We start from the raw sequence: 27,842 nt of genomic DNA on the forward strand, positions 1-27,842 counted from the left end.
CTTCCGTGTGTGTCAGTGGGCTCTGTGGACGGTCGCACTGTTGCTTTTGGCCCCCAGGCTGAGTTTGGGGCTGCTGCAGCCTTTTATTTTGATCTCGGTGACAACTCCTCGTATCCAATGCCTGCTCTTACTTAATGCGCCTGGCCCTGCGCCGTGGATCTCGACAAAACCAATTTTCTTGCTCCCAAAGCTTTCTGGAGGGAATGGCTGTTGACCATGGATCCGCTGAGTATCACGGCCAGCGTTGCGGGCCTCGCAACCCTCGCCTACCAGATCATCGGCTATCTTGGGAGCGTTCGAGCTGGAGGGAAAGAGCGTCTTGACCTCACCAGGGAAGTGACCAATCTATGGATGTCAATTACCTCCCTGCTTGAACAGCTTCACCCAGACAAACTCAAAGACGACAAAGTGCCCGATTCGCTGCGACCGCTCTTCGAGCCCGATGGCATCCTCAAGGAAATCAGACAGCAACTCGAAGAGTTGGAGCGCAAAATCAAAAGCCAATCGTCGCACGGCAAAATCGCCCAGTCGCTTGCATGGCCTTTTACCCAGAAAGACGCCGAAAAACTCACTCAGCGCATCTATCGCTTAAAGTCCCTGCTGCAGGACGGAATCAACCAGTCGACCCACGCCCTCGCCCAGGACATCTACCGCGATGGACAGAGTGTGAAGAATGCCGTTGACGAGAAGCAGCTGAGAGAATTGATCGACTGGATCTCGCCTCTCAACTTCGTCGCGAAGCAGAGCATGATCTGGAACGAGCATCATAAAGGGACCTGCACATGGTTCCTTGAGCGCCACGAGTTTCGCGAGTGGAGGGAAGGAGAGAACACCCGCCTCTTCTGCCCCGGTATTCCCGGTGCTGGAAAGACATTCCTGGCTTCGATTGTGTACAATGAGCTGGAGGCGATGCGAGTGCGCGAGGAAGGAGGCCTCAAGGGCGCTGCGGTGATTATGCTGTACTGCAAATGGGATGATCCCTTGTCGCAGGATCCAAACAACCTGTTGTCCAGCATCATCAAGCAGTTCGTCCAGCGGTACAATGTCGGTGTCGACAACATGATGGAGTTGTTCAAGAAGCATAGCAAGGATGGAACAAGGCCCTCGCGCGATCAGCTCACGTCGACCCTCAGTCTGCTCATGCGCCGCTTCACCAAGGTCTTCATCGTCCTCGATGGTCTGGACGAGCTGAAAAATGAGAACGAGCGGCTGCCATTGTTGTCCACTCTGGCGCCATGGGTTGCCCCTTCCTCGACGAGCGAGGCTATCATCAACCTCATGGTGACCTCGCGGCCGCTGCCCAATATCGGCCGCCATTTTCGACACCTCGACTCGCCTGATAGCTACATCATCTGCGATACTTGCAACCGGGAGAATCTCACAATGCAGTATCACTGCGCCGAATGCGAAACACAGTACGACGAAAGTTATGACCTTTGCCCGCCTTGCTATCTTGACATGAAGCGTTGCGCCTACAAGGGGCACTCCTACTACCTGCAATTCAACGCTCGTGTTGTCCCCATCGCCGCTGTAGCAGAGGACTTGGCCACATATGTCCGGTGGAAAACCAGCGCCTCCGACTTTCTGCACCAGTGCACGGAGACCACAGAGGGTCTGATGGATCTGATTCTCGACACGGTGGTCAAGAACAATGGGGGGATGTTTCTGCTTGCCAAATTCAACATGGACACGCTCGATGCAAAACTCAACGTCAAACAGGTCCGTGCCGCCCTGAACTCCTTGCCGCAAGAGCTGGATGGCACTTATGAGGATGCAATGCTCCGCATCACTGAACTTGCCCCGTCCACAAGGGCGTCGGTCATGCAGTTTCTCCTCTGGGTTGTTTTTGCAGAGCAGCCGCTCCATGAACAGGCCATCGAACACGCTCTTGCGGTCAAAGAGGGCAACGCGGACATTGATGCCGATGATATTATTCGTGCGAGGATCCTTGCAAACAAGTGTGCTGGTCTTGTGCAGTTCGATGAGTCTGATTGCCTCCGGCTGGTCCATTATTCGGCAGAGGACTATTTCAGAGAGAACCGTGAGCGGTGGTTCCCCGATGGACACTCCTACGTCGCCTCCTCATGCCTAGCCTATCTTCATTTTGATGTTTTTCGGGCCGGTGCTTGTGCCGGACCGTCAGAAGCTTTTGATTTTGAGAATCGATTACAAAAGTACCCCTTCTTACGGTATGCGTCTGTCAGCTGGGGTAGGCACCTGCGCGATGCAAAGACCGATCAGTTGTATGATCGAACTATCGCCCTTCTCGCTGAACCCGGTTGTCTTGGTACCATAGCTCAAGCTCTGTGGTATTTGGACGATCAGCAGGAATCCATGAGCTGGTCCGCGAAAAACGGCTCTGCGGTTCATTTGGCCGTGCACTTCAACCTTCCTCGCCTTGTGGAGGCACTCATCAACCGGGGGTTTGATCCAGATATCAAAGACCTAAATGGAGTGACGCCGCTATCACTTGCCGTCCGGAGAAACCAGATGGAGGTTCTGGCTGTTCTCACCAAGGCAGGTGCATCGGTCAACACCATAGATAACAGCGGTCGCGCTGCCCTTCATCGGGCGATCCTTGACGGGAACTCCGACATTGTGGAATTGCTCTTGGCTCAGAAAGGCGTTGATGTCAACATCTCTCATGAAAGATGGTCACATTTTACGCCGCTGATTGTTGCGGCCACAGTTGGCTCGGTCAAGGGTCTCAAAATGCTCCTCAGCAACAAGAACATTCAAGTGAACAAAACCTGTTCTGCTGAAAACTCTACTGCCCTGATTCATGCTGCCAAAAGTGGCCCAGTCGGGCCTGTCCAGGTCTTGCTTGATCACCCGGGCATTGACATCAACCACAAGGATTCCAGTGGCAACTCTGCCCTTACCAGTGCCTCGGATCGCGGCCACGGTGGCGTGGTGGAAGCGCTTCTTAGGAAGGGAGCTGACACAGAAGTCAAGCAAGAAGGCTCGAATGGAACTGCCATCATGCGTGCTATTGACAATGGCTATACCTCTGTCGTTCAGCTGCTGATGAAAGCCGGCACAGACTTGCACCATAAGGACTGCTTCGACCGCGGCATTCTCCATTCTGCGGCCGTCAACCACCGCGCCGAAATCATACGCATCCTGCTGGCCTACGACCCAACCCTGGATGTCAATATGCAGGACATCAACGGGATGACGACGATGCACGATGTCGCTCGCGCCGGGGCCCTGGAGGCCTTGGAAGTCCTTTTAGAGCACGGCGGCGATCCCAGCATCAAGGACAAGTATGGACGGACGCCGATCCTGATTGCCCATGAAGCGCATCACATGGCCGTCCTAGAGACGCTTCGAGCGGCTCGCGCACGACAAAAAGCAGAAGGCCGTATAAGCAACGGGTTACCTCAACGCACTGAAACTGGCACCCTCATCGACGACGTCAAGCGCTCCGACACCGGGCTCTCCATCCCAGGCACCCTCCCTCTCTGGTCCTTGGTAAGAGCGAAGCAATTTACCGAGCTCAAAGAGCGTCTTCCCGACGCTGATAAGGACGAGATCAACACGACAGAACCCGACATGGGCCAATCCGCACTCCACTGGGCCATCAGCGAGCGCGACGTGCAGACAGCGCGCCTCCTTCTAGACCACGGTGCCGATATCAATCTTCAAAATAAATATGGACGATCGTCAGTCCATATAGCGGTCATGGCGGGTCACTTGGAATCTGTCCAGATGCTCCTCGAGGCCGGTGCGAACCCCAACCTCAAGGACATATGGGATTGTACGCCACTCAGCATGGTCAACAACGTGATTGGCGTCCTCCTCGTGGAGTACGGCGCGGATATAGACCGAGATAATCACTATATGGGGCATTATCTGCGCTTGGCTGCACAATCCAACTGGGAGAAGTCGGTGCGACGTTTGATCGCCGCTGGTGCGGACGTCTGGGGCAAGGATGGAAATGGCAAGACCCCGTATATGATTGCAAAGGAGAAGGGCCATGACGAGCTGGCCAACTTGATTTTACAGCTCGCACCCGAAGGAGCCCAACCACTTGAGTCTGCAGGAAAGCCCGCTGAGTCTGGATCGGGCAATGAGAAGCCCGCGGTCGCCTCAAGCCTGAAGAACAACCAGACAAAGCTCAAAGGAGAGCAAAGGATCCTCGAGAAGTCTTCCCCGGATAAGATCCTCCTCAACGGATCAGTTGATCCAGCTCCTACTAGTTCTTCAACTGTTACCAGCGACGCGAAACCCACCATTTCATTGTTTGGACGGCACATATATACCCTTTTGTTGATTTTGTTATTGATTACGGCGACGACATTGGCACGGTTGTATTAGCATCGTGGGTTACTTAGCGGACTGTGATGATGTACATTTAGCATAGCGATTTCCTATTTATTGACATGTCCTCTGCTATATACCGATGCTAGCTTAGTCCTTTTAAAGCGTACTCACCTTTACCACGTTTACCACAACCGCTCGCTCACTCCCCAATGGGATAAGGATGTAATATCTGACCATCTAGCCCTCGTTAGCCCACCAATCATAACCCCACCATATAAAGTAAAAGGTAGTAAAGACTCACAATAAAGCGCCGCCTCCCCACTAGCCAAAAACACAAAACTCGTCGCAACCTCACTCGGCTGCCCCGGTCTTCCCAGCGGCTTCCCACTCGCCCATCCCTGCATGGACTCCGCATCGCGCGTATCAACCTGGATAGGCGTATACGTGCTTCCCGGCGCAACAGCATTAACGCGGATCCCCTTTGACACTAGCTGCTGCGCGAGGGAGCGCGTGAATGCTACGATTGCGCCTTTGGTCGATGCGTAGTCGACCATAGATTTTGTGCCGCGGAAGGCGGTTACGGAGGTGTTATTTATTATTCTGCACAGACACGATTCAGTATGGAGTTGACTTTTGGGGGGAACTGGTGGGTAACCGTACGAGTCTCCTTTCGACATATGCGGCAACGCGAACTTCGTCACGGCAAACATCTGGATGATATTCGTCTCGAAGACGTCCTGGACCTGGTCGAGGTCTATCTCCGTGAAATCAGTGCACATGTATTGCTTTGAGGCGTTGTTGATGAGGATGTTTATCTTTCCGAACCTAGATAGATCCTTTTCATTAGCACACCCATTCCAACACTCCAATATAGGGGATGAAGGGGTTGGGGTACATACTGCTTAACATGCGCCTCAACCGCCCCTTTACAAATATCCCTCTTCCTCAGATCCCCGGGGAAAAGAAGACACTCTCGCCCCTCGGCTTCAACAAGCCCTTTCGTTCCCTGCGCGTCGTCTTCTTCGATTGGGAGGTAAACGATTGTTACGTCTGCGCCTTCGCGCGCGAAGAGGGCTGCGACGGAGCGGCCTATTCCGGAGCTGCATGCGGCAAATCAAAGCGTTAATATTACTGCATGCCTCGGGGTGGTTTGAGGTTGTAGACTTGGATGGGATGGGTGATGTGGAGGGGTACGGTACGTACTCTCCACCCGTGATGAGCGCTTTCTTCCCCTTTAACTTGCCGGATCCTTTATACTCTTGGATTCCGTCCGGTGTTTCGAGTTTTGTTGCTTCGCTGGCGGGTTGCATTTTGCTTTCTAGACTATTCCAATCTGTTAGCTCCCTATTGTACTAACCTTGGGGAGGGCTTTGGCTGTGGCTGTGGCTACTAACCCCGGTGTTTGCTGCGTCTGGGCACTCCCGGGCGCTTGGAAGGTGTTGTCTTTTGCCATTTGCGACATTTTGAGATGCAATTGCTGGCCTCTAAGGTAAAGTCAGAAGAATAGTACTTCGAGGAATAATGATGGAAAATCTGAGGGTTGAAGCACGCCACATCACGATGCTGTCATGCTTCGCTCATCTAGGGTTAAGCGATGGATCTACTCTGTATCGCACAGCGGATCTTGGAACGGGTGGGGAGCTGTGACCCATCATTCTGCATCTAGAATGGTGCTACACTTTATGGCGTTGTGATCTTGCAAGGTTCTAGTCAAATCTCATCCTAGGCTTCACCTGGCGTCGTCCCTCTCTCGGCCAAACCTCCACGAGCCTATCCTCAACCCCAAACAACAGCCCACCACGCACAACATACTCCATATGCATAATCTCCTCCCGGACCTTCTCAATCGTATTGCATCCTTCAGGATAATAACCAAATCCGCCAACTTCCCGGCCTCCACACTCCCAATGGACGACTGCACTCCGAGCGACATCGGCATTGCCTAACGTCACAGCCCGGAGAACATCGTACGGCTTCTGCCCACCCATGCCCATAATCTCCATCTCAGAGTGATACAGGTACCCGATCGGCTGCTCGCCATGGGCGCCGATGTTGGTCCGGACACCGCGCGCGGCATGGGAGGCAGTCGACCGTGTCGTGTTGAAAAAGAGGTACGAGCTTTTCGGCGCCTGTTTAACTTCTGTCAAGGACTCGAGGACATCGTGATTTACGTACTTTCGCAGATTTGTGTCGCCCGGTATATTCTCCATCTGATAACATATAATGTTGCCCGAAGAAGCCGCGTAGTTCATCACGGCTAGCGGGGTGTAGGAGCTCCCGCTTGCAGCGATGCGGGAGAGAACGTCGTCGTAGAGTGTTGGGATTGGCAATGGGTGCTCGTGGCTCGTGTATCCGTCGATGAAGTACGTGAGGCCCCAGTCGAAGGACCACCCGCTTTCAGGGATAACGAGCATATTGAGCTCCGCTGCGCTGAGGATGAGACGCTGACGTGCATATCGAGCGGGGAGTTGGTAATTCTTCACAGAAAGCGAGACGCCCTCCCCACCCTCTGCATAAACGCGCATCAAGGCATCCCGTGCGTCCGCCTGAGAATTGATCTCCGTGCCATAGAATGTGCTGCAGGTGCCCGTGTTCACAATTAATATCAGCAATGTGCAGCCGGCATCTTCATGCTCAAAACCCTCCGCGATCGCCGCCAGAATACTCTCTTTCCGTCCCCGCTAAGCGGCAACATCATGACGGTCAATCTCAGAAAGGCGAACTAAATCTCCAGGCTTGCTCCATATTGCAGTCTTCGGTGTGGTAGTCGTAAGCCATATGTACTGAAAGACTCTGAATGCCATAGCGCCATTTCCTGCAGGGACCGTCATCTCAATTGAGGTCCTCCCAGTTGCAACTACGGCAAGTGCTACGGTGCGTATTTTATATCTGATAATGGACGTAGGGTTTCTCAATGAGCAGGACACGTTCGCCGCCGTCGTTTATCAACGTCAGCTTCGTCTCAGCGCTGGATTCGATTCCTTCCACCCTGTGAAGAGACGTCAACGATGCTATCGTGGAATGACTCCCCGGCAACTGCATCTCGCCCGATCCAGACACCCTCCCCAGATGTCCCTTCGATGTCTCCAAACATATAGTCCTTTCCCGTCCGCACACACGCTATGAATCGGCCGTCGCTGGTGGGCGATATACATCTCCCTCACGGCAGGCCGTGAATAGGAAATATGGAATAAGCGTCCCGAGTGTCTGCCAGAACAAAGCTTGCACCACCGGGACTCGCAGCTCTAATTGGCGCACTGGCTGACGCTCCCACAAGCTCGGTGACGTGCCCAGTGGTCGTGCTTAGTAGGAATGCTCCGTTAATTCTGACATGTACCTCGAGAACTTTCCGCTCATGCCGTCTCTGACGTTCCGGCTGAAGATGATGCCGTCGCCGCTTGGTGTATACTGCGCTTGCTCGGAGCCGAGCTGGCTTTCGAAATACCGGTCTGGTGACCACGTAGGTGGGAGGCTCCGCTGCATGACTCGCTTTCGTCCTCTTTCTGGAAGAAGTGCGGTTTTGTTTTCTGAATATGGAAATTCCCAGGCTTCGCCCGCGCCGTTTGGCCGCCCAGTAAGGAACCACTTCGTGGCAATGATTCTGGGCTCGGTTGGATGAAACGCAGGGCTCGAGGAGAACCTGAATGTAGAGTTTGTTTGCTGCATTGTAGAATCTCTTGCCCCTTCTGGGGTTTGCCCGGACATCTCGGCACACGCGGCATACGGCATCGTCCAGATATTATCGACGCCAAAGCCGGCGTCTGAGATGAAGACTAGCTGTCCCGTCGCTGGAGAACTCAGCTTACTTGTCAAAGGGGATACCAGAGAGTATGCTGTGCTCGATTTGTGGCGATGGATCTCCGCCTTTCGCGTCCTCGTCTAGAGAGATCAACATGCAGTAGAGGTCGCCGAGCATGTCGAAGACGATCTCGGGGAGGATGGGGTGCGTTGCGATGCGGAGCCATGTTCCTTCTGTGACGGTTTTTGAGAGGTTTCGCGGGTATGGATACGAGGTTGAGATGTCCCATGGCTCGGTCATTGGGCGCAGGGGGTTAGTCGGTGTCTGGGTAGATGTTGGTCTTGTCGTGGCCATTGGCATTGTCACCCAGAAGATCACGAGGTCAATTCGAGGCCTAAGGTAATATGACAAGTTAAAAGCGCCGAGAATTTCCAGACTGTAGGAGATTATGGACTTGAGTTTTAACGGCTATGGTGGAGCGTCTATACCGCAGTCCGATTGTACACTACCGACATGGGCCGGCCGCTCTCCATCAATGACTCCGAGATTGACGCTTCGTTGCTGAATCATATGCCGGACTGCACTAACGAAGCTATGGATTCGACCAGGGTCGACACCATGGTTGCCTTGGCGCGTCATTGGCAGCTGCTAGGCCGATTCGTCGAATCTGTCTATCGCAAGCCCACCTCCGTCGAGGAGGGCGATATCACCATCTGATCAAGCACGTTTCCTGAACTAAAACATGCGCTAGAGAATTGGCAAAAGAATCTTCCTACGCATTTGACCTTTGAAAAAATGCCCAACCCGGCCTGTCGCTCATCTCCACCTGATGTATGAGCAGGCGAATCTCCTGCTTACGGGGGCCATGCTTGAATTCCGCGGTCTTGCTGCGCCAGTCAACGCTAATTCCCAGCAATGATGCAAGATATTTCCTAAGGCTTGCGTGGATACCGCTGTCTCGGTTATTCAGACCATATCGGAGCTCAAGTCGCGGTCGCTTCTTTGTGGCTACTCTTTTTACGACGCGCTTTACTGCAGCTCGGCCCTATATATCCTCCTTGTGGACAGGAGGCTTAGCGGCGGAGTTAAGGTACCTCTTTATGCTTTGGAGAAGGGGATTCGTATGCTCTTGGTTCTTGCTAGAGACTGTGAAGCTGCGGCTTCGAGTCTGTGGTACATCCTTCGAGTTATGCTCTCTTCTACTACTCCAGAAGCAGAGCAGATTTCTCCGATTGAGACGCGATTTAGTTCCTCAATACGCTTGTGCTGAGTAGGGGAAGGATGCTTGGAAAACATGGGTCGCAGCCCAGAATTCCAGCGGCAGCCGCGAGGATGAATCCGTCGTCAACAACAAGGGCTACAGCAAGGTACGTCTTCGGGGAGTCAGTTAACATGATCTTAAGAGCTCCCCACCATTTTGTATCTTGTTAGATACTTGAATGAGGCGTTGACTAATTTGCGTTGGGGCTCAGGATGGCAATGCGGCTAGACCACAGAGGCAACCGGTAGGAAGGACGTCAACACTTGCGACAGGACTAGACGCCAACCTTATTAATACCTATGGACCCAGTCAAATGCTTTCGGTCATTTCAGATAAAAAGAGGCAGATATTTCCAGAGGCATCGATCCCGGCTCCCTTCTGGATAGCTAACTACCCTGGCTTCGATGGACTTTTACTGAGGATTCACTGATTTAATGCCCGATGGTGTTCTCTCTCTTCATCCAAGTGATATACTCAAAAGCCACAATATCGGGGTAATATCATTAATCACCGATGGAGGCTCTTCCTTCCTCCCTATTTACCCCAGTGCCATAGACTTGCGCAGGCCGTGGACCTCTGTACATAGAAAACATCGCCACCTGCTCAGACAGCCAGCTTTTTATCAGTATTGCCATCTACTGCAATGTGGAGCTAGACTTTTTCCACCATTTTTGTTTCTTCTGCACCGAGCGCCTTGAAAAAGTCGTGGTGAAACCCCATACAGTCCAAGACCACAAATATATCTTCCATGCAATGAACAGCCCAACTTGCTCATCACACCTATTCGCCACCAAATCAAGACAAAAAGCCTTTCTCAAACTAAGCTCCACGTGTTCCGGTCAACTATAAATATATAAACGCGTGTGGTGGGCAGATGTAAAGCAAATTGTTTTATGGCGACGCGTCGTGAGACCATCATCTCGACTCCAAATTGCATTGCAACCGCAATCTGCAATATAGATCAAATTAATGTAAACGAAATCCATCAAGGTCTTGTGGTCTAATGGTCATGACATCAGACTCTGATTAAGTTAGAGTCAAATCTGGTAATCCCGGTTCGATCCCGGGCAGGACCTCTCATACTCTTTTTTTGCCACCTTATTTATCTCTGTTTCGCCCCTTACCGTCATTTAGCTAATGGTTGCTTTACGAAAGAGAAATGTCAGTTAATAACATGATACACAGGGTGTACCCAGTTGAAATTAAATGATGTAGGGACCTAGCTGGCAGTTTATTCCGCTTCGTGGAACATACTCGTATGTAAAAGTCATGAATTCTATCCACTGCAGTCACTCTCACTTGCTCGCCTAGCCAGATCGAAAATGTAACCAGTTCGAAACCAAATAACCGTCACCGAGGGTCTTTCGAGGTCAAGTGACCGACTCTCCTTGATCTTGGTTGAGGTCATCCAGCCCTAATCCGTATTGACATGACATGACAACAGGACCTCACCAACGAAACACAACAACGCACTGGGGCCCAAGAATCCCCTACTGACCCCGTCCTGCGTCGAATCCGGCACTGGCCGATTGCCAAGCATTTTTTTTTTTTTTTTTTTTTTTTTTTCAGCAGTGGTATCCAAAAACACCGCGTGGAAGATGCTTTAACCATGCCCTCGTCACCAGGAAACCCCTGGACTCCTGGATATCGCGACAAGAGGGAAGAATGATCCTGATCGGCGACGCCGCTCATCCATTCCTGCCTCATACAGGACACAGCGCGAGCCAGGCTATTGAAGATGCCACTCTTGTCGCTATGTCCTTTGGGTCTATCGTGGCTGGAGGGCAGCTGCCGCGTTAGACAGCCGGATTGTGCTGACCAGTTAGTACTGTATGTGTACATGTTCTGACCAAGACTCGATTGCAGATATCGTTATGTGCCACGCATTCAGGAACGTGCAGTCGAGGCCAGTAGTTTTTCAGTGAAAGCGGATTTTGATAGTAACGCGTCGAGTGACAAACTTAGGACTGATTCATTCCGAGACTTGAGTCAAGGACGTGATTACGCCGCCCAGACCCATACAGAGCCTGGTTAGGATGCACAGCTCATACAGTAAGAGTTCTACTTATTGATCACCAAAGGACCTGGCTGGAGAGCTGAACGATATTGTCCGCTAGACGGGACTGGAATTAATAGTCTTACGCGTCCAAACACTCTTCTCAACGAGGATCTGACTATCTTCGTATCAATTCTCCCCACCTCCTACTGCCTGCTCACCGTCCTCCAACCCATACTTAACCCTCAAATGCCTCATCGCCTGCCCACTCAACCCACCAACAGTCTTCGCCTTCGCAATCTGCACAAGCGTAATATCCAGCCCCAGGTTCCGCCTCGCCCACCCTCTAATCTCAATAGCCATCAGCGAATCAATAGCGATATTGCCGACCTCCTCCTCGTCCATTTCTTCTGCCTGCGGCATCCGCTGCGTAACTTGAACGCCGATTTCGCGGCGCACGATGGTTTCGGATTCAGGGTCGTTCAAAAGCAAGGGATTCTGTTCGACGCGCCGGAGGAGAAGTCGGAGTTCGTTGCTTTGCCCTTGGACTGGTTCCGTAGATTTCGATTCGAGGTTCGCGTATAGACTGAATCGGGCGTCGCGGACCCAGTACGGTCGGACTGATGGGTTGGACAGTGGTTTTGTATTTGAGAGGCCGATGATGCATGATGCGGAGAGCATGGACTCTGCTGCGGGTGGCGCGCTACATTCTGACAGGGCAAGTTCAAGCCCTTTGATAAGCTGCTGCTCGCTTGGGAACATAACATGTGCAGCCTGTGCGCGTTGGAGTACGTCCGGGTTTTGGGCCATCATGCCGACTTCTTCGACGGCGCCGAGGTCCACGGTGCCTGCGGGTAATTCCAAAGAGCGCCGATATTGCGTGAATGAGGAGAGGAAGGTGTTCGCGGCGGCGTAATTGGCTTGGCCTGGGTTTCCGCATGTGCCGGAGACAGAGCCGACTGTGATGAAGAAGTCGAGGTTCGAGGTGAGGGTTGCGTTGTGCAGGTTCCATGTTCCCTGGACCTTGGGCGCGAGGCAGGATGTCCACTCTTCATGAGTCATTTCGTTGAACAGACGGTCCTAGACATCGTGTTAGCAGAGGATGACTAGTTATCATGGGTCGGGTCAGACTTGCTTGGAGAAAACCAGCCAGCTGGGCGACACCAGCAAGAGGACGGGGACAATGTGCTATGGCGCGTTCCACATCCGCCAGGACAGTCACGTCTCCAGGAATACAAATGGCCTGACACCCCTGGGTTTCGAGCTCGTGAATGAAAGCCTGACCATTGCCGGATGAGCCGGCAGATCGAGACAGATAGAGCAAGCACCTCGCACCTCGTTCCACCATCCATGTTGACACAGACCGACCTAATCCGCCTAGGCCTCCAACAAGAAGATACGAAGCGTCAGGCCGGAACGAGAACGGCGACTGCCCAGGTGCAATTGCTAGGGTTGCTGGGTTATCGGGCATTTTTATCAGGATCTTCCCCATGTGAACACCTTGCTGCATGTATCTGAACGCGTCGACAACTTCCGATGCTTCATATACACGTATCGGGCGGATTGGGACGAGCTCGTTCTGCGCGCTCAGTGTCTCGAATTGCGTGTGCATCCTGAGGAAAAATCAGTCAAGTCCATCAGGTCAGTTGAAATCAAGGCCATACGTCTCATATGTATGATAAGCTTCCCTACCGACCTGCGTAAGGTCAAAGCCCATGTACGCCCGGTTCCTGATGAACGGGCCCATATTGAGCTGTCCGTTACTCAGAAAGTCTCGCTTCCCAAGCTCGATCATTCTGCCGAACGAGGCGAGACAATCCCACGAAGCATGCAAGAGGGGACCGGTCAGCGAGTTGAGAACGACATCAACACCTCTCCCGTCAGTTTCACGCATTACGTCGTCACGGAATTGGGCATTGCGTGAGTTGAAGATTCGGTTGCGCGGGATGCCAAAGCGGTCGTTGAGATATTGGACCTTTTCTTCGCTTCCGACCGTTGCGTAGATCTAGAGGACTCGTTAGCCTGTTGCCTTTTGTGCTGTTGGGAAGGGCTTTCTTGAATCTACACACCTTGGCCCCGATGTACTCGCACACACGGATCGCTGCAAGGCCGACACCTCCACAGGCCGAGTGAATCAGCACCGACTACAGTAGATCTGTTAAAAAGGAATTGCCCTGGGGTCTCTATATGGGTCGTTCTTGCTCACCTCACTCTTATGCAAACGCGCAAGATGAACAAGGCAGTATGCGGCTGTGATATAGACAGACGGCATCGTAGCCGCGTCCTCAAGCGAGATATGACCAGGGATCTGAAGACAATATCGCGAGTGCACCACAAAGCGCGTGCGGAATGTGCCCGTCGTCAAGAGAGCCACTCGGTCGCCTACCTTCAGATCTCGAACGGCCCCTGACGCTACTCTGCGGACAATACCACTACCCTCCAGTCCGAACTCATTCGGCTCGCCGAAAAGACCCAGGGCAACTAAGATGTCCTGTCCGAATACAATACACGTTAGCGATGGGTGGCGAAATATGTAGGAAATGGCGGGCTTGTCTAACCCGGAAATTCAACCCAATGTAGTGCATCTCAATCTCGACCTGGCCCTCTTCCAGCTGCGGACTCTCGAATGCTGTCCAGCGCAGTGTATCGATTGACCCTAATGATTCAATGTCTAGCCGCCGTGGTAAATCCTTAGAAGAGTGACTCTGTATATGATCCGCTGGCGAGACCCAGTGGCACCGGCCGACATGGATCTGCCCTTGATAGAGGGCGAACTCATACTCAGGATCTGTGTCCGGCAACTCCCTGGACCATGTTAGTTTCTCGATGACCTGCACTAGAGAGCTTGCGACGTGCTCATCAAAGGCGTCTGTCTCGAACGTGCAAAAGTCAGCGGCTTTTTCGTGCCTCATTGTCCTCGCGAAACCGAAGATCAATCCATAGCGAGGATCATCACAGTGGAGCTGGCACATCTTTGTCACCCATAAGATTAGGCTCTGGCTCTGCTCCATACGCCCGAAGAAAGACTGCAATGCGCAATACTTTTCTTCAGAGAGGCCATACAGATATGGCTCGTCTAGATCGAGGAGAGAGACAACGAAGTGCGGTTTCTCATAGGTACGAAGACCATCCTGGGGATTGCAGGTCAAGACTTCGTAATTCTGCTGAAGCAGAGTCGCACTGAGAACGTTGACCCAAGGGCCGGAAGGATCATTTGTAAGCAGTGCAACTGTCCTCTTCTCAACCGGTTCGGGCAAGATACTGGATATAATGGTGAGGCTTGCGTTGTCCGATGATATCGTGTCCGAGCTGGCTGCTTCAATTCCGGAGAAACCAGCAGTTCGAAGCGCAGTGTCTAGTTCTTTCAGGGAAGAAGATACTGGCTCAGCAATATATTTGATATTCCACTCTTCTAGCAGGCCCTGTCTAGGATCAGTATATTTCGGGATGTCGATACCGTCGGCCCTACCATTATGAAGTCTGTACAGATGTGGTCTGCAATGAATTAGCGAGTTGACCAAACAGGACAATCAGTCGCACCTCTGTTCATATAACGGAGGAGTAGTCGCCCTGGCGACCTCAACAGCGTTCGGATTCTCTCGAGGGTGGGAATGAGGCTGTTGTTGCTGGTGGGAATCTGCTTGTACGGTTAGCTAGTGGGTATGTATAGACAGACTGTAGTACAAACATTGATAGAAGCAGCAACCAAATCGAAAGAACGTGCCTCAAGCCCGTGCTCCGTGATGTCTTGCTCTAGATCAAGTAACTTGAATTGAATGTCCTCGTCAGCAAATATCTTCTCCGCAGCATCGACGTTCTCTTGCGAAGTGCTGGTAAATATGTACGCCGAGTAGAGTCGCACGTCCTCCGGCGACTTGAGGTGTTCGAGAACAGTCCTGGTGACACTGCCAGTCTCATCTCCAATTCCAAGGATGCGCATAACTGGGTTTGAATGGCCGAGTATTGATAGGAAGTAGCCCCAGTCATGCTGAGACTGGAGGTATGCGGAGTATTCATTCAATTGGTGGTATGTCTCGGGCGAGAGAGCCTTTGCAGTCAGAATCTCCTCGCAGTTTTCGTAAATGTATCTGAGACATGACATCGGGCTTGGTTCGCTACCGGTATCAGATGTGTGCTGGGTCGAAAGAGTCTGGATGAGCATTTGCCGGTCTTCTGAGCTCATCTTCGCACAGTGCTGCGATTCGGGGAATTTGCTGTCCAACCACTGACTAAGTCTCGCAGCTGTATTTATCACGCATTCCTTCCAGGCGACAAAGTGAGGAGTTTCTGGCATGACATTTGCCAACTTTGCTGCTGTCTCGATAATGTAAGGTACAGCCAGCTGCCGACACGTCCGCATAACCCTCACATACTCGTCATCCACCTCCCTCCGTGGAAGCAGAATATCTGAGCCGACAAGGTCAATATCCGGCGCCCAGTGAATTTGTGAACCCAGCGGGATGCCCGACGTAGAATCCGATTGCCCTGACGCGGGAAACCCAGCAACATCCGCCATGCAAAGCACGATGTTCTCCCCAGCCGTCATCAGTCCTCGCCCAGTCCAGGTACCAAATCCAGTCTCAGCCATCCGTGCTTCCAGGCTTATTTCCAGTCCGAAGGCAGCAGGTGCGGCGACGTAAACGTGCCCTATAGCGGCGGGGACAATTATCTGGAACCGCCGCGCGAGACCTTGTGCTATTGCCATGGGGAACGTCTGGAGCAGGTGGTCCATTATTGCTGGATGCAGGATATATCGACTGTTGGCGTAACCTTCGAGGTCAATCAGGGTACCTGATGCTCTCCGCTCGGTGGGGTCAGCAGAAAGGCTCGTGAACCGGCGAAAGAGAGGGCCGTAGGCGAAGCCTAGTCGCTCGACGAAGCGGTAGCAGGTATCTATATCTAGTACGCGTGCATTCTGACTGATACTGTGCCTTTCAGGCGGCCGATCAGTTCCTGGCCTCACCTGGCCGTGGCAGTGTTTTGTCCAGGATGTGCCGTCGTACGAGACGATGGTGAACGCCCACCACTCCGATTCAAGAAGATCTGTCACCTTGACGGGCTTCAACGTGGTGACGAGTTCAATCTCCGCCGATTCTTTCATGAGTAACGGGGCTTTGATGACCATATTTTTGATTGAATAGTCGTCGCCATAGTGGCTCACTTGTCGCACCGCTTCGCCGGCCATGCTGATGTACCCGGCCGCAGGGAATATGACATTACCCTGCAGGGCGTGCTCCGCAATCCAAGGCACGTCTTCTAGTCGGAGAAGGTTTCTCCATGCGGGCTCGATATCGGATGCCTCGACGCTGCGCGAGCCGAGGAGCTCATGATGTGGATGGGGGCGGAACCGCCATTCTCTGGTCAGTCGACTGTCGTGAAAATACCGAGTGTTATGTTGCCAAGGGTATGGAGGCAGGTTCGCTATTGTGTTCCCACACCCGTTGATGAGTTCGAGGTCGATGGCGATTCCGTGGGTATGGGCGAGCCCTGCGGTCGATAGAAGCTGTGAACGGCTATCGGGTTCTTTTCTGATCAAGGTTGGGATGTAGACGAGGTCTGATGTGATTTTCAGCCCACGAAATAATTGCTGCAGGGGCCCAGACAAAGCCGAATGTGGCCCGATCTCTATGAAGACTGGATTCTTCGCTTTTCTAGCGAGGGCGTGCACAGCAGCCGAGAAGAGGACCGGCGACTCGAGATTCCGACGCCAGTACGAAGCGTTCAGCTCTGATGGATCAGTGATCATGGTTGTAGTGACGCTTGAGAAGAGTGGGATCATTCCTTGTTTGTGCTCAATGTATTCCGTGATGCACGCATCATACTGGGACCCTATCTCGCTCATGTGGCCTACACAGTTAGCGTGCATTATAATCACTAGGGCCTCACTTACTAGAATGGTAAGCTGTAGATACCCTGAGCCTTCTGCAAAGAATATCGGGATAGTCTTTCGCAATGGCACCAGTTATATGATCAATTGCAGCAGTATCACCAGACAGCGTGATGCTCTCAGGGCTGTTTTCACAGGCAACAACTACGCCATCTTTGAGGTAGGGCGTAACTTTTTCTCTCGATAGACCGACCGCAGCCATGGCGCCTCGCCCCTCCACTTGTTTTGCAAGCTTGCCACGGTAGTACGCCACGATAATAGCTGACTTGGCCGTGGTAGCGCCAGCAGCGTACGCGGCAGCAATTTCGCCGCTCGAATGGCCAACGACCGAGGAGGGCGCGATGCCCCATTCTGAGAGCAGATTGACAAGAGCGATTTGGATCGCGGTACACAGCGGTTGCGAAAGCTCGGCTTCGTGTATCCTACTTTCTGTATCTGCTTTCGAGAGCTCCTCTAATCTTTTGTCAGCAGCGGAATTCCGTCGTGAGTAGGATCTCCTACCTTGCAGTGACCAGCATGGGCCATCTGGGAGGCTTTTTAGCACTTCGTCGAGACTTTGGAGGTCATCTCGCGCAGAAGGGAAGACGCGCATCAGGTCCCTTCCCATACCTGCCCACTGAGCACCTTGCCCTGTAAAGACAAACGTCGCCTCGGCCGTTCTTTCACGTCCAGTTTGGAAGTCAGCTTCACCGATCAGCTCGTTCGGCTTTGCAACAACGAAGGAACGATGCGTCAGATGCTCACGCCTCAATCCCAGGGTATACGCCAGGTCTTGGAGCTTCAAAAGGTTGTTGTTATTTGCATAGTCAACCACCGCCCGAATGCGCTGCTTCAGGCTCTCGGCGCTCCTCGCAGAAACCACCAGCAGACGTGCGCGATCGCACGGGGGAGTAGCAGAACAAAAACCACCACAGAAGGAAGAGACAGAATCAAGAATCGCGTGAGCATTTGCACCGCCAACTCCGAAGCAGTTAACGCTGACTCGTTGGTGCCGGTTCTCGGGCCACGGCATGACTTCCACAGGGACATGGAGCTTTCCCTCCTCAAATGGGATATTGGGGTTTGGCGTGTCGAAGAAGACGTTTGGTGGGATGGCATTGTGCTCCAGCGCGAGAACGCCTTTGATGACGCTGCTGATTCCAGATGCGCCTTCGCCGTGGCCGACGTTGGGTTTGACCTAGATTTACGTCAGTCCTTCGGTAAAAACTTCGCTTGGAGATCTCGTCGACAGTCTTACAGCGCCCATGATGATTCCTTTCCCTTCAAACAGCTTGGCCACAACCGATGCTTCCGCGGTGTCTCCTGCCACTGTACCGGTTCCATGACATTCAAAGAAGCCCGTTTGAGTGATATCGGATATTCCGGCCTTCTTGTAGGCCCATCGCACCAGTGCCTCTTGGGAGTACGATCCAGGTGTCGTTATGCTAGGAGTATGCCCGTCACAGTTTGTCGAAGTCGCTCTGATAACCGCGCGAATAGGATCATTGTCTCGAATTGCGTCCTCAAGTCTCTTCACGTACAGAGCATTTACGCCCTCGCCGCGCCCGTACCCGTCTGCTTTCTCGTCGAATGTGCGGCATGTCCCAGTTGGTGACATGACCGTGTTATCGGACATGGTGGCAGTCATTGTCGGCGCGAACATGAGGCTCGTCCCGGCAACAATCGCTGAGCAGCAGTCTCCTGAGTACAGTGCTTGACATGCTTCGTGAAGACCTACCAGGGACGCCGAGCAGCCGGTTTGTAGGGTCATACTATGACCGTCATCAGCAACTTTTCATCACGCAAAACGAGAAAAGGTTAATATTCACCTCGGCCCCTGAAAATCAAACTCATAAGAAAGTCGATTTGACAACGCGAACTGCCCCGTCCCCAAAATATGGTAGCGATCTGTATGCTGCGGATCCTTGCTCGCCAGGTCCAGCCAGTCTTCGCCATAAACCCCAACATAGCAACCAATGTTCTTCCCTCGCCAGTTTGTCTCGCCCGCGCTCTCGAGGCACTCCCAGACGACCTCGAGCAGCTGGCGTTGCTGCGGATCCATTCGCTCTGCCTCATGCGAGTTAATGGAGAAGAAAGACGCGTCGAAACAAGCTGGGTCCGATTCCAGGTAGTATCCGTGTCGTGTCTTGACAGTGCGCGGCATGGCCTCGCTGTAGAAGGATTCGACATTATACCGGGTTGAAGGGACTTCGCAGACGCCGTTGCGTTTCTCGATGAGGAATTTCCATAGCTCGTCGGGAGACTTGATGCCACCGGGCAGGCGGAGGGCCATGCCAACGATAGCGATTGGGGGACATCCTACCTGGGCAGAGTCAGTATAACTTCGCTGTGAGATAGACGGCATTGATATTCTTGGATTTTGCGGTGTCATTGGTTATATGGTCATTTTGTGTGTTCGGATGACTTGCCTGCGAGCCGTCCTCCGCATGCTGGCCTGAGATGAAGGGTACCATGATCGCCAGGGACACCGTTGACGGGTTTGCGCTCGTGTATTGTACTTAAAACACCCTAAAAAGCTCACTAGGACTTGGAAATCGGGGTTATGATCGACAGTCACTCAAGGGAAGGTCCCCAGAAAGATACATATCGCCAGTCCTCTCTGTCTCCGATAAAAGCCATGAATATGCAATGGCCTCTGGCCTCCTATGACAACCTCCAGCGCGGGGTAAACGCCATGTACTACACCAAATGAATTCTATCACCTTGGCAACAATCACTCAGCCAGCCATTTTCTAGATACGCGATGTGACCAGTTTGTGCGCATCTGCAGAATGCTTCGTGTCTGCAGTCAATGTGCAGAGATCACCGCATCATGCAGGGCGTCGCAGTTCCTGCCCATCCTACTGGGCCGGGATTCTCGGATTATAGCGCAGCGCCCGCGAACATGCGTGATATCTTTGCAAAGGTCCATATGGGCGCGAAGCTGGGATCGAGGCTTGGTGGAAATGAGGTCTGCTGATACCCAGGGCAGACAGGGATGGCTGAGAGAAACGGTTGCATGCGGTATGGCAGTGGTCAGACGTCTCCCGAGGAAATGAGAGAGGGTTAAGTAGGGCCAAAAAGGCTGCGACGTTGGAAAGAGCCTATAATTACCCTCACCCTCCCGAGCTGCGAAAGAGTGAGCTGCGCAAGATAATCATGAAGATCTCACTCGCAAGGACTGTCTCTACCCTCCTCCTCGCTTCCTCCGCGTTTGCGCAGGGCGTCGACGACGCCCTAGCCCAATTCCGCGCGTTAGCAACGCGCATCGACAGCGTGCAGGCCTCAATAAATGGCTACAACGGTGGCGTCGTTTTAGCCCTCCCCGTCGCGAACTCGCTCTACAGCGCGCACACCACAGCAACCAGTGCGCGCCAGGCCCTCGCGCTTCTTGACCCGCTGTCTCCGGAGGACAGCCAGCGAGCCCTGGACGCGTACAATGAGATTCACCCACGGCTTATTGATGCTCTTGCGGCGGGGAGGGGAAAGGTATGTGTCCACCGAGCTCTCGGGTTTCGTAGGGTGAGCGAAGCAAATAACGTTGTGTCCATGTATAGGCTCAGGTGTTTCGAGACGCGGGAGTTGGGTATGTTGCCCAGGGCATGATTAGTAACCTTTACAATGAGAAGAATCGGTTTGAAAATGAGATTAGGGCGAAGGTTGACCCGGAATACTTTCAAGATGATTTGGCGGCGGCGGTTGATCAGGCTTTCCAGGATACTTTGGCGTTGTTCTAGCTATCTTCTCCCTCGTTTCGAGTAGTTTTGTCTTGTGATACAGCCCTTCATGCCACTAGGAGGTTATATATCATGAATCAAAAACAAAAATGCTCTACGCCGTCGTGTCCGCTTCTGTCAAGCCAGTCCAAGTATCACCAAGTATCTACGGCGGGTAACCGAGATACGGATTTCCGAACCGTGATAGCAGCGCTCACTTGGTCTTCCTGCCGCTAGACAATCTAATGGCCATGGCTCCCAGCCAGTCGCAACTGGAGTCTGATAAGTAGGTCATGCAATCTTCTTCTTTTGGTAATCCGTGTCCGGGGAGCTGCAGGTTGGCTATTGGATGAAGCATGTCCGTCAGGGAGAGATGGAGGATTAGCAGCATCGACCTCTAAAGACTTACTAGTAGTATCCAGATCATGTATCACTGCATTATCCTGCAATATTAATGGACAGGCATGAGCTTGGGCCGCAGGTGATTCGGATGTAGGTGAGGATGCAGGTGATGTGATTGTATACGTGCGGGGTGTGTCACAGCCTGCAGGATGCTGTGTTTGAAGTCATTCTCCACCTTTGGCTGTTCGCTACCTAGCTAGCTAGGGTTGCCATATTGAGATAGCTTATATAGTACTAACTTTACGGCGGTGTCAATATCTCTAGTCGATTCAGTCGTTAGACACGATTCAGATACCAAAGGACCGCGTAGTCGTTGACGGCGTCATTCTCAAGAACCCTAGGTAGGTTACTATAGTGGAGTCCAACATTACAATGTCTTATGACTGATACCACGGATTGCGTATATCTAAGCACTAGCTAAAAGAGTAGAAGTCGGGCTCGTTAGCCTGTCGTTGTCCACTAGGGGCCGAGTGATCGGATTTGTGATATCGCTGCGGCGGCCATGTAACTTTCCCTCCAACTTGGTCTAATTCCTTCCACCTGCGTCAACCATCTCCTAGCCATGTCTCCGGAGCTCTCACCATCCCCAGACAGAATCGGATCCTTATTCCACCACAAATCCTGGTCCTCGCACTGGCCCTCCCCAGGATTTCCTCCCAGAAGAATCACCGCAAGAGCGACAAGTCCGCTTCCGACAAAAACCATGGTGGCACACCAGCCTCATAGGGAAATCGTACACATAGCGCTTCCCAGAGCGATACGCATTCTCGGACCACGCCTGGCCCTGGGATACTTCGTCTACCGTACAACCTACGCCTCCGATGAAGACTTTGCTACCGCAATCGCCAAACTAGACCTCAGGAAGCCCTATACCTATACCTATACCTATACTACATCGATGTACTCTGCCGACTGGATGGTCAGGTAACAGGACATAGGTCCGTATGTGGAACATGACAAGCTACTTCCAGATAACCGCCAAGGATATACCATTCAAGATCCATGCGTCATCACATAAAAAAGTCACCACAATTAGAACAAGATCTGTTCAGTCCAACACTCCCCTCAATCCTAGCCTGGTGCATAGACCTAGATCCCCGCTTGATGGGATGGTTAGTTTGACTTCCAATACACATCCCATGCCCAGGACTTGCCCCTCTACCTAACAGACCGAACGCGTCGCCTCGCAAAGTCAAGTCAGAGGCAACATTTCACGCTCCATTCCCCTTCAACCTAAAGCTCTTCCTCCCAAAAGACCGCGACGTATCCCCCGACGGCAAATCCAGTCAAGAATCCTGCAACAACAACTGAAACACGATATACCACCGCACCAACCTAGCCAGGAAACAAAACGCCCCGCCGCTGTTTTGCAACGCAACGGCCGAGGCTGCATGCCCATCTGCCTTGGCAAAGTGACTCGCCGCCATAGTCAGGAACCTAAGTTCAACCAACAGAAAAACAAGGATATAGGCAATATTACTTGGAAATAAGGCAATGAGGAACGTAAACACAAACTCTATCCACATGATCCTGAAGAAGCCGACTGCGTTGTTGTACCCCGCCGTGTCGATGCCACCGTATGGTTGTTTAGTCTTGTAGTCTACATTGGTCAGTTGTGTCATTAGATTTGCATTATCATGGCCCTGTTACTTGTTCGTATATGGTGGTGTAACTAGATATGTGAAGATGATGTATGTACAGGTGGTATCATAAGAATAAGATAGCCGAGGTGCGCCAGGCACCGGCCGTTCATGTCCCCGTATGCAAATAAACAACATCGTAACCAAAAACGCCTGGTAGCTCACGACGTCGTATATGGTGTGAACCATCCTCCTTTTTCCCACTGCCCGGGTCCGTAAACTGCGCCATTGCGCGCTCCTTCGTCGCGAATACCAGCCAAGAGCGTGTTGAGCCGGTCAAAGTTGACCGGTTTCAGGATCCATCCGTCAAAGCCCAAATCCATGTACATCTGGGCGTCCTTTTCCTTTAATGTGGCAGACACAGCGAAGATGGGAACGTGATGATTTGTGTTTGCCAATTGCGTCTCGTGTTTGCGAATACGTTTCGTCGAATCTATACCATCCAGAATCGGCATCTGAATTTCTGTTAGTACAATTCGGTTTCAGGTATACGGGCAGCTTACCTGAATATCCATCAACACAACATCCCATTGCGCCGGGTCCTCGGAGTAGGCAATGGCACATTCCTCGCCGTTGACCTTGTGGAGGACTGTGTGACCGAGTTTCCCGAGTCGCTTTTGTATAATCTTGGCGTTGATGGGGTCATCTTCCGCAACCAGAACGCGAAGTTGTCCCTGTCCGGAGGCGCTGGCGTTGGAAGTGGGATCAGATGTCAAACTATCTGAGGGTTGTGAAGCCGCGACTCCGGGTTGTTGAGACGGGCTGGATTCCTCCCCGTCAACAATGCCGTCTGGCTGCCTTTGCTTATCGTTGTCATCTGAGGTCTCGATAACAGGTGCCTCAACGTCGTCGGGTTGCTGTTGCGGCTCATAATGCCGCTTCTCTGTAACGCCATCGGGCTCGTTGTCTGACTGTGACCTTGAGGAAAATGCAGGACGCTTGCTGCCAGAGCTATCTTGACTATTGCGCTTGGACCCAGTGGAACTATCAACAAGGAGCATGTCTTCATTGGACGGAAAGGCGGTTACGGAGTCCCGGGTCGGAACTAACGGACTCTCCCATCTCGGGCTGTTTGTCGCTGGCCCTGGCGGTATCGGGAACTGCAATGAGATCTGAAAACGGCTGCCCTTTCCCACTTCCGATCTGACAGTCAGCTGTCCATGCATGTTGCGCACAATCCGAGCGACCAGTGCCAGTCCTAGGCCCAAGACCGCCTTCGTTGAAGTACTACTGCCTTCTTCAGCGACCTCCTCTCCGTCACTGTTGAAATAATGGCCATCGTCTTCCGCCGATATCTGCTCCAGTTCGCTGAATAAGCGCTCAAGGGTTGAAGAGGAAATGCCATTTCCAGTATCCAAGATTGCTATCTTCACAGTTGCCTTGTTCGTGTCACCTTCTCCGGGTGTATGCCACACTTCGACAGTCACTCCACCTTCTGACGTGTTTTGTATCGCATTGTCGATGAGGTTACTGATAGATTGTCTCACCCGTCGTTGGTCGCCGATGACCGTTTCAGGGAGTCCAGGATGCGCTACGACGGTGTAATTCAAGCCCCTGCGCTTCGCTTCGCTTTCGAACATACTCGTCGATTCGTTGAAGGTAGTTGGCAGGTTAAAGGGCTCGTCCTTGATAAGGCTCTGGCCTTTTTCTACATTGGTGAGGTCGAGAAGGTCATTGATGACATATATCAAGGACTTTGAAGCAGAATAAGATTTACTCAAGTGGTCCCGTGTCTCGACGTCCAAAGCCCCTTCCATCGCAATCTCCAAATAGTTGACAATGGCATTTAACGGTGTCCGTACCTCGTGTGCAGAATTGGCCAAAAGCAACTTGGTAAGACTGGAGCTCTCTATGGCAGCTTCCTGCTGTCGCCAAACCTTGATAAACTTTCCGTATACCAGGCACAGAACGGCAGCGGTGTCAATCTCGGCCTCTGTCCAGTCACGACCTCGATCTAGGACAGTCTCTCGCCAAGTTTGGAAGCTCTTGCGGGGCTCCAAATGGCCCTCGGTGAATTTCGCCTCGTTTGGATTTCCACCCCATTTGACTTCGGTTAGTTGACCGCGCCGGAAGAAGACAATGAAATCCTGACCGTCGGTAGACAGCGGGACATATAGCAGACCAGAAATATCTTTGAAGCCCGGGGGATAGTGGAGATCTCGGAAATCCTTCACAATGTGATTCGAAGTCAAAACCGTGTTGTATTTCCGCACTTTCAGGTACTCCAGTAGAGCCAACATCTCCTGGGTCCGACGGGATTTAGCCAGAATTTTTGCCTCTCCTCTGATGCAAAGTGCGCCGTAGTCGGCATCAACCAGACGAAGCAGATCGTCTGATGAAGCGACAATGTATCCGGACGGATTCGCATCAGTCGGCATAGTGTTGATGAGCTTGCGGGCCTGTAGGCGAGATGTATAGGACAAGCGTTCAATGTTTCGAGAGGCGGTGTCTCCAATCAACCGACACATCTTTCGTATTGGGAATGATACTCGCATCCCTCTGTTTCCGTATGAATGGCAAGAGACGAGGCCCCACAAATCATCCATTTTGTTGATACTGATCGACATGGATGATCGAACCTCCATGTTAGCGAGGTATTTGATGTGAATAGGAGACATCGCACGAAGATAGGCATGAGCCATATCGAGCGGTGTTTCGAGATCCTCGTGCGATCGACAAACTAACCGTGATGTGATGTGGTCTCGATCGTAAAGAAGTCGAACTTTGTTTACCCGATACAAATCGCGTGCTTGTTTAGGGATATCTCCCGCCGGGAAGTGCAGGCCTTTGAACAGGTCGATGCTCATGGTAGGGTTAACCAACTCCGAGACAACCTTACCGTTGAACTCGGAGTCGAACTGGTATATCAGAACGCGGTGGAAGCCGGTGAGTTCCTTGACTAACCCCGAAGTTGTATCCAGCAATGTCTGCATACTATCCGTACGAGCCAGCTGGTCCTGAATCTGACTAACGATGCTGAAGACCTCCATCGCGGCAGCCTCGCCCTTCCTCCGGCGTGCACGACGTAGGACACGCAATGGCTGATGGATCGATACCGTACTACCTTCCAACTGTTCAATGGTGGGCAGTACATCGAGTGTGTTTGTGGGAACAGCTGGTGAGACTGAACCTGACGTCGTCAAGGGGTTTTCGGGATCATCCTCCAACTCGAACTCGCATATGACCAGACCGTTGGTTGCGGGAGTCTTATGTATGGCACACCAAACACGGGTTGTGTTCCCCTCGGGTAGGTTGACGGTTAGGATAAAGACCTCCGGGCCGTCCGTAGACGGGTCATACCCATCTTCCTGCACAATATCAACGTGATCGAGGAATATATCTGCCTGATCTTCAGGGAAAATATGGCTTAAGCTCGCCAGTGAAAACAATTCGTTGGGAGAATAGCCTAGGATGGATTTCGAATTCTCGCTCGCGATGCGAACCACCATTTGCTCTTCCCCTTCCTCGCGAACGGCTACCAAGGCACCGAAGCTTTGGATAGCGCCAGGGATGTGAATTGGTTCGTCCTCGCATCTCTTGAACGAATCAACAGTTCTCCCGGTAATCACAGCGTGTCCATCGTCGGTCGTGACATGTCGAAATCGAGTGGTCATGAGCTCATAGTCTCCATGGTCGGGATCGTCTTGGGACGAAGGTGTGAAAACGGGCGCATCTTCCCCTTTCCTGTATTCTCTAGTGTGTGCGCGTGGTCGGCCAGAGGCTTCCGACAGCCGCTGAGACGCCGGCTCTGAGGTTTCTGGTGTGACTCTGGTGTCGCCGCTCGCAGCGCTCAAGTCTACCGAGTTTGTTCTGCTATCGGATGCTGATCGTAACCGGGTCCAAGTCTGATCGTCGATGATGGAGTAACGCCGCGCACCGCCGGTGGAAGACAGGGGAGTCTTGACGGCTTGGGGCGGGGGATCGGGGGCGGCAGAGCGGTCGAGGGAGACGAGGGAGCGGATGGGGTATACCCGATCAAAGGCGCCGAGGGAGGTGTCTAGCGGCGGGGCAGAGCCTCGGCCAGTGTCTGGTGTTAATGTTGAGGCATCGCGCGTGAGAACATCCTGGGGGGAGGGATCCGCCGTCGGATGGGGGGAAGGGGGTTGGTCGGACATGCTCGAAGGGAGAGCGGGATGTCGCAGAAGTCCAAACGCGCTCAAGAACTTGAGTGCATTAGGCTTGATCTGATTAGGGATCCTTGTTTCTATCGAGCACAGAGTGGCATTAGATCCGGGGAGAGTGAAGCGAAAAGGGCGAGAGAATCGAGGCTAAATTCAGGAAGACTGCGGGGCTCGTGGGAACCACATCGAGTTAGTCACGGCAGGCGAGATTGAGAGCAGCCAGAGAATAACATCTCCGGGAGCTGAGGCCGTGAATTGGCAACGGGCAGTTGGTGGAGAGCAGCAGGAGCAATGGGTGGTGGGGCGGAGGGGGGGGGCGCCGCCGCCGAGCATGAGCCTGCCTTGGAACTGAGCAGTCACATGACCGCCGGAGTCAAACCCGCCAATCGTGAAGCGAAACCGTCAGTTCCAAGGACCAGCTGCTGCCAATTGTCGTCTCGGAAATGAAGAATGGAGTCCGGCCGGAGAGAGATCGAGAAAACTTTGAATCGCTAGTCCCTCATAATGGGCAACGCCTGGAGATCGGAAGTCAAGACTCGTGCGAGTCGTTGATGACAGCAGATGGTCGCTGTCAGGTTGTCAGGCATGCCAGCCGGAAGGCTTGATTTTGGCGTCATCGTAGTCACGTGAACTCGACACCATGTCGGAGCATACTGCCCTCCAGGACCGCCTGCCCCTAGGAGCTCGACCTCGCTTGGTCATCTATTAGTAAGCTAGATATCTTAGATAGGCGGCCTACCGGCCACTAAATGAGACATACATCCATCGCTTCCCACACACTATGCAATGTTACATGATCTGGATGCAACAATCAAATGACGTCACACAACATATC

At 52.6% G+C, this 27,842-nt stretch overlaps 4 protein-coding genes and 1 non-coding gene across 5 annotated transcripts; 2 read left to right on the plus strand and 3 right to left on the minus strand.

Moving 5' to 3' along the window:
• Positions 1 to 33: 33 nt before the first annotated feature.
• Positions 34 to 4,504, plus strand: BDV17DRAFT_256844 (ankyrin repeat-containing domain protein). The gene has a single exon (XM_073757131.1). It carries the CDS (start codon positions 217 to 219, stop codon positions 4,318 to 4,320), a length of 4,104 nt encoding a protein of 1,367 aa, XP_073618283.1. The 5' UTR covers positions 34 to 216; the 3' UTR covers positions 4,321 to 4,504.
• BDV17DRAFT_288987 (uncharacterized protein) lies at positions 4,466 to 8,365 on the minus strand (the record flags this gene model as incomplete). Its single annotated transcript, XM_073761548.1, has 9 exons — positions 4,466 to 4,503; positions 4,568 to 4,866; positions 4,927 to 5,091; positions 5,166 to 5,366; positions 5,470 to 5,589; positions 5,661 to 5,750; positions 6,079 to 6,843; positions 7,604 to 8,054; positions 8,089 to 8,365. The coding sequence occupies 9 exons, from the start codon at positions 8,363 to 8,365 to the stop codon at positions 4,466 to 4,468; spliced, it is 2,406 nt and encodes an 801-aa protein (XP_073618284.1).
• A 1,890-nt stretch (positions 8,366 to 10,255) lies between these two features.
• Positions 10,256 to 10,342, plus strand: BDV17DRAFT_t41. The gene has a single exon. It is a non-coding gene; the product is annotated as a tRNA-Gln (tRNA).
• A 1,109-nt stretch (positions 10,343 to 11,451) lies between these two features.
• Positions 11,452 to 19,421, minus strand: BDV17DRAFT_288988 (uncharacterized protein; the record flags this gene model as incomplete). Its single annotated transcript, XM_073761549.1, has 13 exons — positions 11,452 to 12,342; positions 12,425 to 12,875; positions 12,927 to 13,267; positions 13,332 to 13,406; positions 13,469 to 13,753; positions 13,821 to 14,684; positions 14,732 to 14,757; positions 14,803 to 14,899; positions 14,951 to 17,109; positions 17,153 to 17,602; positions 17,651 to 18,326; positions 18,387 to 18,900; positions 18,958 to 19,421. The coding sequence occupies 13 exons, from the start codon at positions 19,419 to 19,421 to the stop codon at positions 11,452 to 11,454; spliced, it is 7,293 nt and encodes a 2,430-aa protein (XP_073618285.1).
• Positions 19,422 to 22,885: 3,464 nt separating this feature from the next.
• On the minus strand, positions 22,886 to 27,080 carry fphA (putative sensor histidine kinase/response regulator). The gene is made up of 2 exons (XM_073754697.1): positions 23,390 to 27,080; positions 22,886 to 23,341 (listed from the first exon to the last, which is right to left on the minus strand). Exons 1-2 carry the CDS (start codon positions 26,999 to 27,001, stop codon positions 23,048 to 23,050), a joined length of 3,906 nt encoding a protein of 1,301 aa, XP_073618286.1. The 5' UTR covers positions 27,002 to 27,080; the 3' UTR covers positions 22,886 to 23,047.
• Positions 27,081 to 27,842: the final 762 nt, after the last annotated feature.

This window comes from Aspergillus undulatus (assembly GCF_047715775.1).
Source record: "Aspergillus undulatus strain CBS 261.88 unplaced genomic scaffold BDV17scaffold_10, whole genome shotgun sequence".
In the NCBI taxonomy this organism is placed as follows: Eukaryota; Fungi; Ascomycota; class Eurotiomycetes; order Eurotiales; family Aspergillaceae; genus Aspergillus; species Aspergillus undulatus.

Coding starts and splice junctions, on each gene's coding strand:
- fphA (XM_073754697.1), bottom strand. CDS start 27,001: ATGTCCGACCAACCCCCTTCCCCCCATCCGACGGCGGATCCCTCCCCC. Junction 23,342..23,389: donor TTGTGTTGATGGATATTCAG/GTAAGCTGCCCG, acceptor ACAGAAATTCAG/ATGCCGATTCTGGATGGTAT.
- BDV17DRAFT_256844 (XM_073757131.1), top strand. CDS start 217: ATGGATCCGCTGAGTATCACGGCCAGCGTTGCGGGCCTCGCAACCCTC.